Raw genomic sequence first — 17,249 nt, forward strand, 5'->3', positions numbered from 1 at the left:
ACAACAACAACGGTATAACTAAACGACATATATAAATGGGTTCCCCAGTGAAACTTTATTCTTAGATTTCACTTTTTCTTAAAGTCATGGTCTTCATTTAAAAGGGTTCACAACAGGATCCGATCCCCACCCCCACTTTACATGTTTACCTGAGACACAATGTTTTATTCCCGTTCATCAGTCATGGGTTTGCTTCCCCCAAAGTATTAAGGCAGGATACATTATTTAACTGACACCGCCCTATATTCATACACAAAGAGAAGTGGGGGGGGGGAGGGAGAGACTGCAGATCCTAACCCCGTTACCTGGTAGTAACCTCCATTGAATCCAATAAGACTTACTTCTGAGTAGACATGTTTAGGATTACTCTGCGATTTTATCTTCGAATTCCTAAAGGGGCAATGTCGAAGACTTTGTACTAAATCAAGTGGCCAATATCGTAACCAGAAGGTCTTTACCAGCACACCAGTTTAAGATTACCCAAGTCTAGGAGTTACCTGGAAGTTATAATCCTTACTCCTCAGCTCCCCGTGGCCAACTTTGGTTGTTATTCCACAACTTTCTTTTCCACTTCTTTTTATCACACGAAGGATCGCCATGAAAAACTAAAATAGGCCTCGCGAGGAGTTGTTGTTAAAGGAATGGAAGATTCCTTTATATTTGAGGAACTATAAAGAGAAGTTCTTTGTTTTGAGAAACCAGCTGAAAACTTAATTAAGAGAAGCATTTTGCTGAGCCAGCACAAAACCAAAAGCAAAAGCAAAGAGTGACAATCAATGGAAAGGAAGTCCATCCATCTCAGAATCTCTTTGCTTTGCTGCATAACATTCAAGAAACTGCATTTATTAATGAAAAATTAAAACCAGTATTTATATTAAAAAACAAAAAAAAACCGGCACGACATTACTTACACTGGAAACCCCATCTTAAGCCAACGTGCTTAATTGAAAGCCTCACTTGGTTGCGCCGGATGTTTCCAGAGAGCACAGATTTGTTTAGAACCACAGCCGAGCCCTCCGAAGCAAAAGGAATTCAAGTCACCCACCACGGCTTTCTAGCTAATGATTGCGTTTACATGCAGGCACCTCGAAGCAGCAGCACTGGGGAGCCCTGGAGTATTTCAAAAGACATTTCGAACCAAGGCCTAACGTTGGAAAAGGAAAGTTTTTCAAAGGCGAGAGAGCAGCCCTTTTATGAAACACGTGGCTCTCCATCTTTGGTTTCTTTTATACAATACACACCCACACACGCACACACACCCTTGGGTTCTTTCCAAAACACATACAAAAAAAGGAAAACACAAAGATTCAAAACAATCAGAGGTCCAGCTGAGCAAGCCTAAGATCTTCTGCCCGTAGTCTTTCCCATGAGACTTCCTCGTGAGTAAGCAAGCCTAAGGTCAAATAAGCTCAGCAAGGCCAATCACAAAGTTTAGCAGCACACAGCGGCCTAAGAGCAGCTTTCCCTGAAATGCAAATAAATAAAATGTAAACAAGTCAGACGGTGCCATTTGTGCCTTGAGCGAGTTCTGCGTAAAAGCAGCAAATGTCCTTCATCCTACACGTGATAAAGCCAGCCTTTCCCCCAAGGGGAGTGCAACAACATCAGTGCAATGATTGTCTTTCTAAATAAAACAAAGCAATCCCCTCGTCTTAGAATGTGCACGATTTAACACCATTCAGAGCTTTCCGATTTATTTGGAGTTGTTGTTTAATTCTCTTGAGTCTTTTCAGCCTCCTGCTGTTCCTAACGCCTCTCTGCGTTTCCACAGCCGTCAGGGCGAGCCCTTGGCTGGAGAAGAGGGAGCAGAACGCATCGCTGGCTGCGTCGGACTCGACTCCGAGGGGGGGCTGTGAAAAGGCACCGCAGCGCAAGGGACGACCATCCCTTCCCGCTCCCTTTTCTTCTGTTTCATCCTCCGATTCTGGAACCAGATCTTCACCTGAGTGTCATTGAGGCCCAGGGATTTGGCGATCTCCACGCGTCGGGCCCGGGTAAGGTACTTGTTGAAGTGGAACTCTTTCTCCAGCTCCGTGAGTTGCTTGGTGCTGAAATTGGTCCGGACGGCACTGGGAGGGCTGGGAGATCCATAGGTGGAGAGCTTGCCTGCTATGGGGTAAGAAGAGAGTTGAACTGTTAGGGAATTAATGCCCAAATCATGGGACCTGGCGCTGGTTCTAACCACACAGCGTCTGAACGCACCCAGGTATGTTGATTAGAGCGTAGTGCTGATAACGCCAAAGTTTGCAGGTTCGATCCCCGTGAGGGACAGCTGCATATTCCTGCATTGCAGGGGGTCAGACTAGATGATCCTCAGGGTCCCTCCCAACTCTACAATTCTATGAAACCCGGATTAGCTTATGCGGAAGAACCGCCACGTGTGATTGTTTTAACTTCAAAGTCAATGTGGCTTGACAAAGTGGGGATACGCACCGTGCGCCACGTCCGTTGAACATGAATTATGTTAAGCAATAAGAACCCCCACCCCCAACGCGTTTCCTGGCTTTCAACCAGCTGCTCTTCCAAAGATATGCGCTTAGGGTCGCAGCCTTAGAAGCAGGTAGATGGAAGCGATCCAAGTTCAGGAAAGGCTCTTTTACATCGGGGGAAAAGAAAGCCCCAGGTCCATGCTTTACAAGGTTTGAACAAGTTTCCTTTCATTTCCCGCCAGATCTTAAAACCCTTTCCCATTGAATGGAAGAAAAGTACCGTCAACATCAGCAGAACTTGTTTCCAGAATGGAAGATTGCACAGGTACTTGGGAGTAAGCCCCACGAAGTTCAGTGGGGCTCACTTCCGAGTTAACCAGCGCAGAACCAGGAGGGAGGGGCGCGAGGTGCGACGTGTCGGTTTCAGACTCAGAACCCAGGACCCAAGGATGACAACTTGAATAAAATATTGGGGGCCCAAGTAAGCCCTGCCCCGCGTAATAGATCACAAAACGTGGCGCGCATACACCATTTTGATAGCAATGCTCATTAACTTTGGGGGAAGAAGGGACTCTTAAAAGTTGCCTCCTACGCTAGGACCCGAGTATTGGACAGCCCACAGCTCACTTGGCGCGCCCAAGGCGCGACACTTACTTTTCGGGGGCGCGTTCCTCTTGACTTTCATCCACTCGAACGTGCTGAGCGCGATCCGGGAGCCGGCCTTGACGCAGAAGTCCGAGGAAGGGGGCGGCGGGGGCGGCGCATCCTTGGCGCAAGGCTGGAAGGTGTCGCTGAGCGCGCCGTAGTCCACTTGGAGGTAAGCGCTGCCGCCGCCACCACCACTACCCGCAAAGATAGACGTGGTGGCGTAGTGGAGGGGAGCGCCGGCCTCGTCTGGGCCGCCGGGGGCCGCGTAAGGCGCCTCGGGCCGCAGCAAGCTGTACTCTGCCGCCGCAAAAGCGCTGCGCGCCAGGGCGCAAGGCGCCAGCTGTTGCTGCGGTTGCGCCGAGCGCGGGGAGAAGTCCGGCAAGCTTCCTGCCGCCGGCGTGGGGTAGGCGCCTTCCCCGCCTGCGGACAGGGGACAGGGCGGCCGCAGAGCCACGCCACCGGGCTCGGAGCTCCCGAATTTGGTCGCCAAGCTCAAACCATCTCCGCCCCGCGCGAGATACTCCAGGAAGGAGTTCATGGCGGGTCCCTGAGCAAGCGGAGAGCGCGCCGGAGAAGGGGCAGCAAGGCGACTACGAGGCAGCCACGGCGCCCGCTGCGCTCTCTGGACCACCTCCTCCTCCCTCAACCATGGTAAAGCCGGCTGGGAGGGTAAATAAGTGCCCTAATATAGAGCCAGGGGAGCTGGCACGTGCTCGCCTGCTGGCCAATGGGAGCCGCGAGTTAGGCGCGCGACCTGGGATGCAGCCGGCCCGTCCCGGGCATCACCAGCCACAACTTTGCCAACGGAGAAGATGATGCAGGAAGCAGCAGCAGCAGCGATGTGGGCGGGGGCGCAGGGAGGTGCCTAGTCATGCCTAAGCCTCCGAGGAGGGTTAGGGACCCAGAGAGAGAGAGAGATCCCGGTAAGTGTGGTAAGAGATCCGTTTCTCTCAGTAGCGCTGGAATGAGGTTGCTTTTACGGAGAGGGGACTCCGACCAAAGTTTGACTTTGTGCAAACGGGATCACCACCAGAGTCCATCGGGCGAGCCTTCTCAGCATAGGGATAAGCCGCTGGGACAAGGGATAAGGCGCGCGCGAAGGGCAAGGAGGGCTGGGAAGCAGCTGGGAGGGAGGGTAACTAGTCCGCTTCCATTAAGCATCTCGCCCACCCCACTCCAAGAATGAATGGAAGAGTGCCCGTGTTCAGGCTCCAAGCCAGAGGTTATTCTAGGCTGGAAAATAAGTGAGAACCAGTCTGGTGTTAAGTTTAGGCGCGGGGAGAGAAAGAGGTCTCCTTGACCTGAAAGTAGATGTTAGTGAACTCTACATAACTTGCTTTCAGGGTTAGGAAGGGATTAACAGACAGAATCCTCTCTTTATCCGCTTGCCTTGGCCAAATCGCTGTGGTCTCAACATCTAACAGTAATGGTTATGAAATAAAATATTAATTTAAAAAGTGGGACTTTAATCCTGTTTAATGCTCACTGATGAATTTAGGCGCACCTAATAGGGTCGGGGCTCTAAGAAACTACTATTGCAATCATTTATCTTCTCCACCCCATAGGAACCAACTCTTAATGGCTGAGGTCCTTGCGTGTCCGCCCGCCCCCTAAAACAGTTGAGGGGACCGGGCCCCCAAAGTTGATGGGCATTGCCATTCAGGTGCGTGCGCCCCATGATGAACGCCGTGATTATGTAGGGCGGGGCTTACCGGACCCACCCCCTCAATATTTCATTCAAGTTGGCGCCGCTGCCCCACTACACACACACACACACACACATCTTTTGACACTGTTCTCAGGGAGTCCTCTATGAGGAGCGAAAGGCTGAATAGTTTGTTTTGTGCCACCTCTGGCTTCGCTTCCCAAAGAGCGGATAACAAATAACCTCAGCTCGGGGTTCCTCGGCCTCCAGGCTGACGAGGCTACAGTCTTCTTTACGCGCACCGACTTGGGAGTCAACCTGAACTTCTTGGAACTGCTTTCCTCAACTGCGCTGAGCCAATTCTCCAGCAATTGCTTCCTCACTCCAGTTTGGGGCGGGGAGCTCCAAACCTTGGCGCGCTCCCGCACTGCTGCCGCCTTCCATCCTGCCCTGCCCTGCCAAAGACGTGTAAGCTCTCGTCCTGCCAGGCTGGACATTAAGACGGGACTCGAGGTTCTTCCGGAACATAATATAGCAGGTGCTTCCACGCTGCAGCAGCTGTAGTTCAAAGGGGAGTGGGGTGGGCGAAGTTCTCCACTCAGTCTAAAGTCCTCGGTCCTCCCTGTCTTGATGTGAACGGCAGCACTGTGGTTTCCAGTGAAACTAAGTTATTGGAGTGAGGGTGGTTCGCTGCAACCTTTTCCTTCTGTCTTTGCTCCAAGAACTGAAGCACATCATCTCTCCCCCCCCCCCCCCGCCGCGTGCGCTTTCGAATGACTCTTTAAGCTAGGCTAAAAAGCATCCGGAAGCCAAAACAGACCAGGATGGTGTCAACAATGCGCGCTACTGTACGGAGCCGCTATTAATGGTCCTCGGGCAGCCAGTAAGTGCTCTGTGGGTCTTTGCAAGTGAATCTGAGGCCTCGCTATGTTAATGGGATTCCTTGTTTCCCTTGATAATAATAACAGCCTTGTTGCTTTAATGACTGCTTTCAGTTGGCATAGTAGAAGAGAAAGGAAGTGGGCTTACAAATGGCGAATTTTTTCCTCCCTCCCCGTTTGTTTGTTTTTTTTGGCGGGGAGGGGGAGGCAGGCAGGGGTATTTTCCTGCTGCAGCAGAAAATTACTCCCCTCCCACCCAGTGGCGTAGCGTGGGTTGTCAGCACCCGGGGCAAGGCAAGTAATTTGCGCCCCCTAACTCGTGGATTTGCGCCCCCTAACCCTAACCCCCAGATGTTGCGCCCAGTACAGCCGCCCCCCCTGCACCCCCCACGCTACGCCACTGCTAAGGGGACAAGGAACACGCGTGGGGTGGGTGGAGAAGGATGTGGCTAATAATGCAGGAGGGGGGTCTAAGGGGAAAAGGAGCTCGCATGGGGTGGGTGGAGAAGGAGCTTTTCGGAGAGCTGAGGGGGGAGGGGGGAGGGAAAGAGCACTGTTGCTTTAAAGGAGCCAACCGGACAGCAGCCACTTACAGCAGTGTAAGCAGCTCCTTTCCTCTCCCGCTTTGCTCCTTCTCTCCCTCTTTGCTGCTTTACACAGCTAATGGCCCAAGTCCTGCTCAGCGGATCAGCTGAGACGCTGGAGAATCGTAATTTCCCCCTCTCCCTCATCCCGTGCCCTCCTGTCCCCAGCAGCCTTTTTAAAAACTTTTTTACTGGTTTTCACTGCGCTCGTGGCTCAGAGCCCTCCTGTGCCCTGCCGTCCCTCTGCAGCCTCACTGCTCTGTTTAGAGAGCGCACGGACCTTTGCTAGCTGAGGCTGCAGCAGCTGTTGCTGGCTACCCGGCGCTTTTTCCAGCTCGCTATGGCTCCCGTCTGTCCCTCCTCAAGTGTAAGCGGCTGCTGCCCGCTTTGCTGGCATGGCTCTCCTTCCCTCCCTCCTCCTCAGCTCCACCCCCTCCTCCTGGCTGTAAAGCAAGCATGAGTGCATTCGCTCTGTAACACGCACAGGCATTTTCCCTTCCTTTCTAGGAGCAAAAAACCTCCTCCTCCTCCCGGCTTTGCTGCTGCTGCTGCTGCTGCGCGGCTCTTTTCCTCCACCGACGGCGCGCTGCGCCTTGGAGAGGTTCCCGCTTCCTCGAGGGGGGCTGGCCAAACGCGCCCCCCAAAATGTTGCGCCCGGTGCCGCCGGCACCCCTGGCACCCCCCACGCTACGCCACTGCTCCCACCCAAAGGTTCAGATGATCATCCTGATTTGTTTCTAAACAATAACAAAGTACTGGCTTTTCAAAGCATAATTCTGATGATGTCTAACTTCTACTTTGGAGGTGTGTTTGAATCCAGGTGTCTATGCAAGAAGTGTGGGAATGTTCAGGGAGGCAGGAGAGGATATATTGTTTAATAATATCCTTCCCAACTTGTGTTAGCAAGTTCTATAATTTAGCAGAGTAACATTCCCTTTTTAAACTTACACAGCGGATAACTTGTTGCCAGGTTTGCTTAAGTCTCTAAAATAAGTTTCCTGGTAATTCCCTTTTATTCCCTCCTAAAAAGAATAGACACGACACAGTCTTGTTATAAAATAGTTTACTCACACATTCTGTTCACAGATGGATCCCAGAAGGCAGACTTAAGTTACAAAATATATTCGCTTGGAATCTATCCCATAAGGAGATAGTTCCTTTGTCCTCACTTGGCTGGAGGCCAAGAGAGCATCTCAGGCTGAGCAGCTGATGCTTCTACAATGAAAGCAAGATGGAGAAGAGAGAGAGATGGTGGCCAGCCCTGTGCTTATGTTACCTGCACAGGTAAGGTCACGCCCACCTCTGGTCACATGTGGAGGAAGTTTGTCCCAGCCTAGGAGGAAACAGGATGTTCCGACTGGCTGGTACAAACATGGCCACTCTAAGAATGTTGTATTTGACTGCTCTGTTTCACATCCCACAAGAAGACCCCCACTCCTCAGTCTTTTGTATTTAAAACCAGTAGTTTCAGAAAAAGAAGAGCGGCCATTCACACCTGTTGAAAACCATGTCTTGGACCCTGCATAGAAGGCCTTCCCTGGGGAGGGATGTCTGCTTCAGTAGTAAGGGTAATGTTTTTGTAGTTGTTTTTGTACTAGTTGTATATCCACTCTTTATCATACTCTGAATATGACAGTTGAATATCACCCAGAACTGTACGGAACAACCTTACATTTACAAAGCAAAATATCCTCTTGAATTATATACCCAGCACATGGAACCTTACAAAAAGGCAATACAAGTGGACTCTTCGTGCCCTGGCTACAGCAAAAAGACTGATACTGATGAATTGGAAAAATAAACACAGACTTGCCATGGACAAATTCAATGATATTTGGAATCCAGTCTTACAAATACTGTGATAGGTGAAGACAGTGCTTTTTTGCTTTTTTTAAAAAAATGTTTAGGGGTACTCTCATTAGATTCACAAAATGTTTAGGGGTATGCGCCCCCCTGCGCCCTGCCCCGCCCCCGAAAATAAACACTGGGTTAAGATCTGGTGAAGTACAATAACAACCTTGTAAAGTATACATTTTGGGGGTTTTCCCCCTCCCCATTTTATTTTCCCTTCTACGTGGGATCTGTTTCTCTTTTTCTTACTCTCTTCTTTTATTTACGTCTCACAATGTTTAGTGCACATATAATTATGTACTTTTTGAATTTTCAATATATATATTTTTTTAAAAAAGAAAGACAATATTAAACTGCATCTCAACAAAGCTTCCCAGGTTGATATCCAGTATCAACAATAAAACCTGAAAATCATCAATAAACATAAATAATTGGTCCAACAATTTTTAGCAGTACATAATTCTGTGGGAGTGTTCAGGGTGGTAGGAGAGGATATATTGTTTATTAATATTCTTCCTAACTTGTGCTAGCAAGTTCCTTTATATAGGAGAGTTACATTCCCCTTTATATATACACAGCAGATAGGTGGTTGCAGGCTCGTGTGAGCCTCTCACTATTATACAATTCAATCTGTCTCAGACTGAATTGTATGTTCCTGGTAAATTTCCTTTAGTCCCTCTTAAAAGAATATAGACACGACAACCTTATTTAAAGTCAATAAAAGAAGTTTACTCACATCAGTTCATAGTTGGATTCCTGAAGGCAGACTTAGTTACAAATATGCACATGTGGATCTACCCAATATGGGGAAATAATCCCAGTGCTTCTGCTAGTTGAGAGCTAGCAGAGCAGTCCTAGCTAGAAGCTGGTCAAACGAAGAAGGAAGTCAAAAAGAGGGAGGTCTGCTGCGTGACTTGTCCTTTTGTTACCTAGGCAGGTTAGGTCACGTCCGCCTTCTATCACATGCAAAAGGAAGGATGCTCCAGCCAGGAGGAACAGGAAGTTTCGACTGGCTGGACCAAACATTCCCTCGCATGTCTTCTCTAGCATTACAAGGAATGCTGTACTTGACTGTCTGTCATGGATCACATCCCACAAATTCCACAGCTAACAAAATAGCTAGCCATTTCACCAGTCCCTGAAGGCCAGTGGGAAAACTCGGCCCTCCAGATGTTTTGGGACTACAACTCCCATCATCCCTAGCTCACAGGACCAGTGGTCAGGGATGATGGGAGTTGTAGTCCCAAAACATCTGGAGGACCGAGTTTGCCTATGCCTGTTTTAGAGTATTTACGTCAATGTAATTGCATTGCTATTTTTCCAACAACCTATTATAAGGTCAGTATTATTATCCCCACGTGGAGCTGAGGTGGAGAGAAACTGGATTGTTTGAGGCCACCCAGTGAACTCATAGCAAACATGGGCGTAGCCAGGATTTATGTTAGGGATGACAGGACACCCACCTGTCACCATCCTCTGTCAGTTGTTTTAAATTCTTTTCTTTTGACCCAAGGGTTCAGAAAAATCTGTCAAAATCTTCAGTTATTTGAAAACTAGGAAGTTAAATAAGAAACGAGCAACAGGGAGTACCTTTCATGTGGTTAATGTGTAATTTTGCAAAATTACAAAGAACATGTTTTTTCCCATCTTTTTTATTTTTAAAAAAATCTAAATTAAAACAAGATTTCTTGGATTTGTTGAAAGCCTTTTCAGCACTTCCTTCTCAAAATTCCACCTCTCTCCAATGCAGCTTTTCTGTGCGCTATTCTGTAAGCATAGTCCATTGTCAGGTCTTTACTCTCCACAAGGTTCTGAATGACTGTTCAATGGTACTAGTGACCTCAGCGAGCATTTCAGTTTCAAATATTCTAATTATTATTACTTTTAGTTAAGTGTTTTTATTTATTTACTTGATGGGGGGCAGCTCGCCCCCCCCCGGGTACACCCATGATAGCAAACATGAGATCTGAACTAATGATTTATTGAACTGCTGCTCAGACTTTTAGCCACTAAGCTACACCAGCTTCCTACTAAAGAGTGCAGCCCATTGAGCTTGGTTGGGAAATATCTCTGAATAATATGATTATGCCAAAAAGTCAATATAATGTGTGCACCCACCAGCTTGTTTATAAGTAGGGTCCATAGCTTCAGGTGTGATACCGTTTACTTCTAAAGCATTCCCAGTAGGCCCAGTTGAATGAAGGGGTTTTACGACTGTGGTCTGAAGTTTTGCAAAACTCTTCTGTCATTTCAGGCACTGGTGTCATTCTAGTGCCGAGGGGGATTGTTTTCCAAAGAACTATATTCCAGCTGTCGTGGAAGTAAAAGAAACAAAAGGCCGCATGATAGAGAGCACTTAGGTAGAGAAGTCGCTTGCAGCATGTATTGAAGAAGACTTGGCTCCGCAAAGGACCCTTCCCATTTACAGAAAGGTAGCCTCCATCCTTGTTGCAAACCCGGCCCTACCATCAGGAAGGTGATGCTGCCTCAGGCAGCTGATTCTGGGTGTCATGAAAGGGAAGCAAATTGCTAGTTGTTTAATTCTCTTCCTATTGTACTTGTACTGCCTGAGGACTTCTGGGATTTCCCACCTCCAGTGCCAAAATAACTCAACTACTCTTGGGTCCCTTGCATCTTGTGGCGGGCAGAATTTGTTCCTCTGCATGAGGCACAAAATGTCTTGGTCCAGCCTTGAAGGGCAGGGAGGGTGAAAATGTGAGCAAAACTGCAAAATAAGCCTAAAACCACCATTCATGTTGGGGAAACTCCATATCAAATGCTGGTGGAGGCTAGGTGAAACCACACTGCATTCTATTGCCATGGTGACTGATACCCATTGGGACTGGTAGGGCAGAAGACAGAGAGCCCAACAGTAGGTGAAGACAGAGAGCCAACATCAAACAGAGCCTACTAACTCTAGGCTGGCCCGCATCCTCCTCCTTTCATGAGTTTTACAGGGGACAACACTGAGACTAAGGAGGACAAAGCTGACAGCCAGGGCCACACTCTGGACCTGTTGTAAGTAAGATGGCAGCCAGGTGGAGGCTGTACGAGGGCAGAATGAGCTTGATGGGAGTGCCCCATTCACTCTAATGGACTATTCTCCAATGTCCATTGCAGTTCCTAATGACACAAACCAATAGAAAACTTTTCAGAATCTATAATAGTAACATTCTGCTTTGAGGCTAAATTCATGTTCGTAGTTTAAGAAGTCACAGAACTCAACAGTGTGGCTTATATGATTAAAAAGCTGTAGGTTTAAACATATGGGGTGACATACAACTAAATTATACTCAGAGTAGACCTACTTAAATAGACAAGTTCATTTATTTCAGTAGGTTTTTCTCTGGTGAATGTTAAGTTAAAAACCAGATGGAAGAGGTTGCACATAAATTCAAGAAACTGTGTAATGAAAACCTGGATGGTCCCAATTTAATGCATGTTACAGGTAGGTAGCCGTGTTGGTCTGCTGTAGTCGAAACAAAATAAAATTAATAATAATAATAATAATAATAATAATAATAATAATAATAATAATAAATCCTTCCAGTAGCACCTTAGAGACCATCTAAGTTAGTTATTGGTATGAGCTTTCATGTGCATGCACACTTCTTCAGATACACTGAAACAGAAGTCACCAGACCCTTATATACAGTAGTGTGAGGGTGGGGAGGGGTATTACTCAGAAGGGTGGCGGGAATGTGTGATTGGCTGATAGGTGTGGTAAACTTGTTAATGACTGTTAACAATTGCAATTGGTCTTACAGGAAAAAGCAAGGGGTGAGATGGCTAAAAATAGCTTTATCATGTATAATGAGATAAGAATCCAATGTCGCTATTCAGACCAGGTCTCTCCATGGTTTTAAATTTGGTAATAAATTGCAACTCAGCAACTTCTCTTTTCAGTCTATTTCTGAAATTCTTTTGTAATAAGACAGCTACTTTGAGATCTTGTATAGAACGTCCTGGGAGATTGAAGTGTTCTCCTACTGGTTTCTCTGTCTTGTGATTCCTGATATCAAAAGAATTTCAGAAATAGACTTAGTTGGTCTCTAAGGTGCTACTGGAAGGAAGTTCTTTATTTCTTTATTTTATTTAGTTTCAATCTAATGCATGTTTGCTTAAAACTTCCCACAGCTCATTCCCACCCGTGTCTGCTTAAAACTGAACCCCGTTTTGTTCAGTGGAGTTTATGTGGGAATGTTCAGGGATGCAGGAGAGGATATATTGTCTGATAATAGCCTTTCCAACTTGTGTTAACAAGTTCACAATTTAGCAAAGTAACATTCCCCTTTTTAAACTTGCAGCGGATGCATTTGCTCAGGCTTGCTAAAGCCTCTATAATAACTGTTCTGGTATTTCCCCCTTATTCCCTTATAAAAGATAAGACACGGCACAGTCTTCTATAAAAGTATAAAAAGGTTTACTCACACATCATTCTGTTCACAATAGGATCCCAGAAGGCAGACTTAGATTAGAAAAGTAACATATACCTGGAAACTATCTCATAAGAAGACAGTCCCTTTGTCCTCTCTTGGCTAAGCAGATCTTGCTTCTTCGATGCATGTAGTCAAAGAGAGGGAGATGGCTGCCCTGCCCTGTGCTTTTGTCGTTACCTGCACAGGTGAGGTCACACCCACCTCTAGTCACATGCAGAGGAAGCCTGTCCCAGCCCAGAAGGAAACAGGAAGTTTACCCGTGGGCTGGACAAACATTCCTCCCCATGTGTAAACATGTTCACTCTAGGAATGTTGTACTTGACTGCTCTTGTGTTTCACATCCCACAGTTTACTCCCAGGTGAATGATTATAGGGTTGAAGCCTCACTGTGTAAATGGGGCTTACTTATAGGTAAATGAATCCTAGAATCATAGAATCATAGAGTTCGAATAGACCACAAGGGCCAATGAGTCCAACCCCCTGCCAAGCAGGAAACACCATCAGAGCACTCCTGACATATGGTTGTCAAGCCTCTGCTTAAAGACCTCCAAAGAAGGAGACTCCACCACACTCCTTGGCAGCAAATTCCACTGTCGAACAGCTCTTACTGTCAGCAAGTTCTTCCTAATGTTTAGGTGGAATCTTCTTTCTTGTAGTTTGGATCCATTGCTCCGTGTCCGCTTCTCTGGAGCAGCAGAAAACAACCTTTCTCCCTCCTCTATATGACATCCTTTTATATATTTGAACATGGCTATCATATCACCCCTTAACCTCCTCTTCTCCAGGCTAAACATGCCCAGCTCCCTTAGCTGTTCCTAAATGTGCATGGATTGCAGCCTTACAATGTGATCCCATTCAGTAGTAACCCCACTATGGGTTACAGTGCTAAGTACACTTACATGCAAGTAAACCTCACTGAACTCCATGGGACTTATTTCTGAGAAAGCATAAATAACATTAGCAAGTTGGGTCTCTTTGTGTCACTTCCAGCCAGAGCCGGCCCAATGTAGTTTGACACCTGCAGCAAAGCACAAAATGTCATCTCCCTCCCCACCAGCGAAGAAGGGGTGAGCGAAAATCGACATTGGGAACAGGGAAGGAATAAGGATCTACATTGGGATCTGCTGCCTCTGGAGATCCTGCTGCCTGAGACGGTCATCTCACATTGTCTCTCATGGGCGGACTGTCCTTGCTTCCAACTCTACAATTCTGTGATTTTAAGTTAAGAAGATATAAGCTAGCTGACTTAACAAGCTTAACTAATTTATTGTTCAAATTGTTCAAAAGGGGATGAGGGACATAAATATGACTAAAAATAAATAAATAAATAAATAAATAAATAAATAAATATGACTAAAAATACATAAATTTGGGGATGAGGGACATAAATATGACTAAAACACTGAAAAATAAAGATGGTATCTCAGACCGGATCATTTTTCAAGTTGCCCATTCTTACTACTTTATAGCGTTGCCTGATACCATTGCCTAATTGTAAGGAAATGAACACCAGGGTTCAACTCTCTTTGAAAACAATACCCTACTATAGAATCCTTGACTGCTCTGTGACTCATTAGTGAGGAAGACAAACTCATCACCTGGAGCATTTTTTAAATGCTGGCAATCCAGTCTATGCCTTTTCTAAGCCATTCTGTTGAGGTTTGTACTGTTTGGGGGCTGAATCCTGGCAATAGTTCAATTGCATTCATGTCCTGTTTGCAGGCTTCTTATTTATTCATGTACTGTATTGCAGTTATATATCTCACTTTTTTCTCCTAGGAGCTCAGTGTGACATACGTGGTTCTGTTCTTCCCCCTTCTTATTTAATCGCCACAATAGCCCTATGAGATAGATTACCGTAGATTGAGTGCTGTGATCTCACAGACCACAGTCCAGCACTCTAAACATTATGCCACACTGGTATCTGATTGGCCACTGTAAGAATAGGATGCTGGAACAGATTATTTTCATACATTCTTACGGTGAAAAGAATTTCTGAAGCTGAATCCTGTGAGTATGTTCAGGGTGCCAGGAGAGGATATATTGTTTATTAATATCCTTACTAACTTGAGCTAGCAAGTTTCTTTACTTAGCAAAGTTTACATTCCCCTTTTTACATGCACAGCAGATAGCTGGTTGCAGGCTTGTGTAAGCCTCTCACTATTATACAATTCAATCTGTCTCAGACTGAATTGTACATTCCTGGTAAGTACAGTGGTGCCCCGCAAGACAAATGCCTCGCAAGATGGAAAACCCGCTAGACGAAAGGGTTTTCCGTTTTGGAGGTGCTTCGCAAAACGAATTTCCTATGGGCTTGCTTCGCAAGACGACAATGCCTTGCGAGTTCCTGCGGGTTTTTTCCCCTCCCCCCCTTTTTCTAATGTCCAATCAGCAGATAAGCCGCTAAAAGCCGCTAATAGCGCTAATAGTGCTAATAGCGCTAATCCGCTAATCCGTACCCTTGAATCCTTCTTAAAAGAATAAAGACACCACAATCTCATTCAAAGTCAATAAAAGAAGTTTACTTCAGTGTGATACCTGAAGGCAGACTTAGTTACAAATATGTACATGTGGATCTACCCCAAATGGAGGTATAATCCCAGTGCTTCTGCTAGCTGAAAGCAGAGCAGTCCTAGCTAGAAGCTGGTCAAACGAAAAAGGAAGTGAAAAAGAGGGAGGTGTGCTGCGTGACTAGTCATTTTGCTACCTGGACAGGCTAGGTCACACCCACCTTCTATCACATGCATAAGGAAGGATGCTCCAGCCCAGGAGAAAACAGGAACTTTCAACTGGCTGGACGAAACATCCCCTTTCATGTCCACTCTAGTAAAACAAGGAATGTTGTACAGTGGTGCCTCGCAAGACGAAATTAATTCATTCCGCGAGTTTTTTCGCCTAGCGAATTTTTCGTCTTGCGAAGCACGGTGTCGGAAAAGTTTTGGAAAAGCTTCAAAAATCACCAAAAACCTCAAAAAAGGCTACCACACCGCGTTCTATGAGTTGCTCCTTGAAGTCAAGTCGCAACTGTATTAACGGTGTTAAGAAAAAGGAAACAAACTTGCAAAAAACGCAAGACGTTTTTGTCTTGCGAAGCAAGCCCATAGGGAAATTCGTCTTGCGAAGCAGCTCAAAAACCGCAAAGCCCTTTCGTCTAGCGAGTTTTTCGTCTTGCGAGGCATTCGTCTTGCAGGGCACCACTGTATTTGACTGCTCCCAGTGGATTGCGTCCCACAAATCCTAGAAAGTCCTGGCTAAAACAAAAGCACCCAAATGATAGTTTTCACATCCCTTGTAATATTTCTAGTAAAACATGAGGCTTTACAAAAGAACACGGAAAAATAATAATGCTTTGGGAGAATATAAAACAGTTGGCTGTAATTATAAAGAGGAAGGCTTTATTACAACTTTCTGTGGTCTTTATGGTTCATAGGGGAACAGTAACGTGGCCGGAAGTCACTTCTGACATATTTTAGGCAAAGAAAATGACATATCCTAAACCACACACCAAATGGTTGATGGTGGACTTTGCTATAGTGTGTGTGTGTGTGTGTGTGTGTGATGTGTTTGTGTGCATATATATAATGCTTTTATTATTTTACTGGATTCTTTACCCCCTAGCCACCAGCAACAATGGCACTGCATTGCAATCTGGTAGTACTGAAGTGTACTCTAATTTGAACAGTGTTAAATGTGGAATTGAAGAACATTTGTATTTTAAAAACTGAGCTTGGTATATAGGTTAAAAACTGTGTATATCTCACCAGGGATACATATAGCTCAGAAATTAAGCTGTCTTCCTTAACGATGTTGTGGTATAAATTTGATGGGGGCTGATAGAAAGCTAACATTTATTTTCTCTTAAATACAGGAAGCTGATATACTCTGAAGAAGGAATGATGAAGCACGTGGATTAAATTTTTAAAAGAAACAGAAAAGGTGGAGGACAAATGGCTCACCAAATGGTCAGCAAGCCCTACTCTGAGGGAAGTAGCCATTTGTTCAGATTTTCTCTGGAGTGATAAAGCAAGGCCTCAGTAAGGCACACATACATACGAACTTCTAAAAATATCCTATATGGTTTGAAGGAAGAGGAAGTATGTGTCCTTTGGCACAACTGATGTAGAATAGAATTCAGCCGCATGGATGCTACTAGCCCAGAGATGGAAGGAAGAGACAACCCCGACCAGAGAAAAATGGCAAATCAAGTTGATGGACTATGCCGAAATAGCAAAATTAACTGGGAAACTCAGAAATCAAGAAGACAAGAACTTATAAAAAGAATGGGGAAAGTTTCTGATTTATATACAAGATCACTGTAAGCACATTAAAACAATAGCAGGATTTTAAATACACTTGTAATGAACAGAATGTATGGATAACTTAGAAAGACAAAAACTTGGAGGAGCAGTGATATGCAGCTGAAAATAGATTCAAAAGGACCCATGGAAGTGGGGGTAGTCAGGAGATTCAGAGTAATCTTGACACTTGGATTTGGAACTGATTTTGTTGTATGTATATATTTTTGAAAATAAAATAAAAAATTATTGGGGGGGAATAGAATAATAGAATTGTAGGGTTGGAAGGACCCTGAGGATCATGCAGTCCAATGCAGTTGTCCCATATGGGGATCAAACCTGCAACCTTGGCATTATCAGTGTGGGAATGTTCAGGGGTGCAGGAGAGGATATATTGTGAGATTATATCCTAATACAACTTGTGCTAACAAGTTCCCAAAATATCAGCGGAGTTTATAAGATTCCCCTTTAAAGTTC

General features: G+C 45.6%; 1 protein-coding gene and 1 long non-coding RNA gene across 3 annotated transcripts; one reads left to right on the top strand and one right to left on the bottom strand.

Moving 5' to 3' along the window:
• Positions 1-1,702: 1,702 nt before the first annotated feature.
• HOXD1 (homeobox D1) lies at positions 1,703-3,902 on the bottom strand. Of its 2 annotated transcripts, none has more exons than XM_083497355.1 (2): positions 3,084-3,902; positions 1,703-2,109 (listed from the first exon to the last, which is right to left on the bottom strand). In XM_083497355.1, exons 1-2 carry the CDS (start codon positions 3,613-3,615, stop codon positions 1,775-1,777), a joined length of 867 nt encoding a protein of 288 aa, XP_083353481.1. In that variant the 5' UTR covers positions 3,616-3,902; the 3' UTR covers positions 1,703-1,774. The 2 variants fall into 2 exon arrangements, with proteins under 2 accessions (XP_083353481.1, XP_083353482.1); XM_083497356.1 differs by having other exon boundaries at positions 1,703-2,106; positions 3,084-3,622.
• Positions 3,895-8,053, top strand: LOC310704389. Its single transcript, XR_014524756.1, has 3 exons — positions 3,895-4,000; positions 4,643-5,605; positions 7,274-8,053. It is a non-coding gene; the product is annotated as an uncharacterized lncRNA (long non-coding RNA).
• The last annotated feature ends 9,196 nt before the right edge of the window (positions 8,054-17,249 follow it).

The sequence above is a fragment of the Podarcis liolepis genome (assembly GCF_965112155.1).
Source record: "Podarcis liolepis genome assembly, chromosome: 1".
NCBI lineage: Eukaryota > Metazoa > Chordata > Lepidosauria > Squamata > Lacertidae > Podarcis > Podarcis liolepis.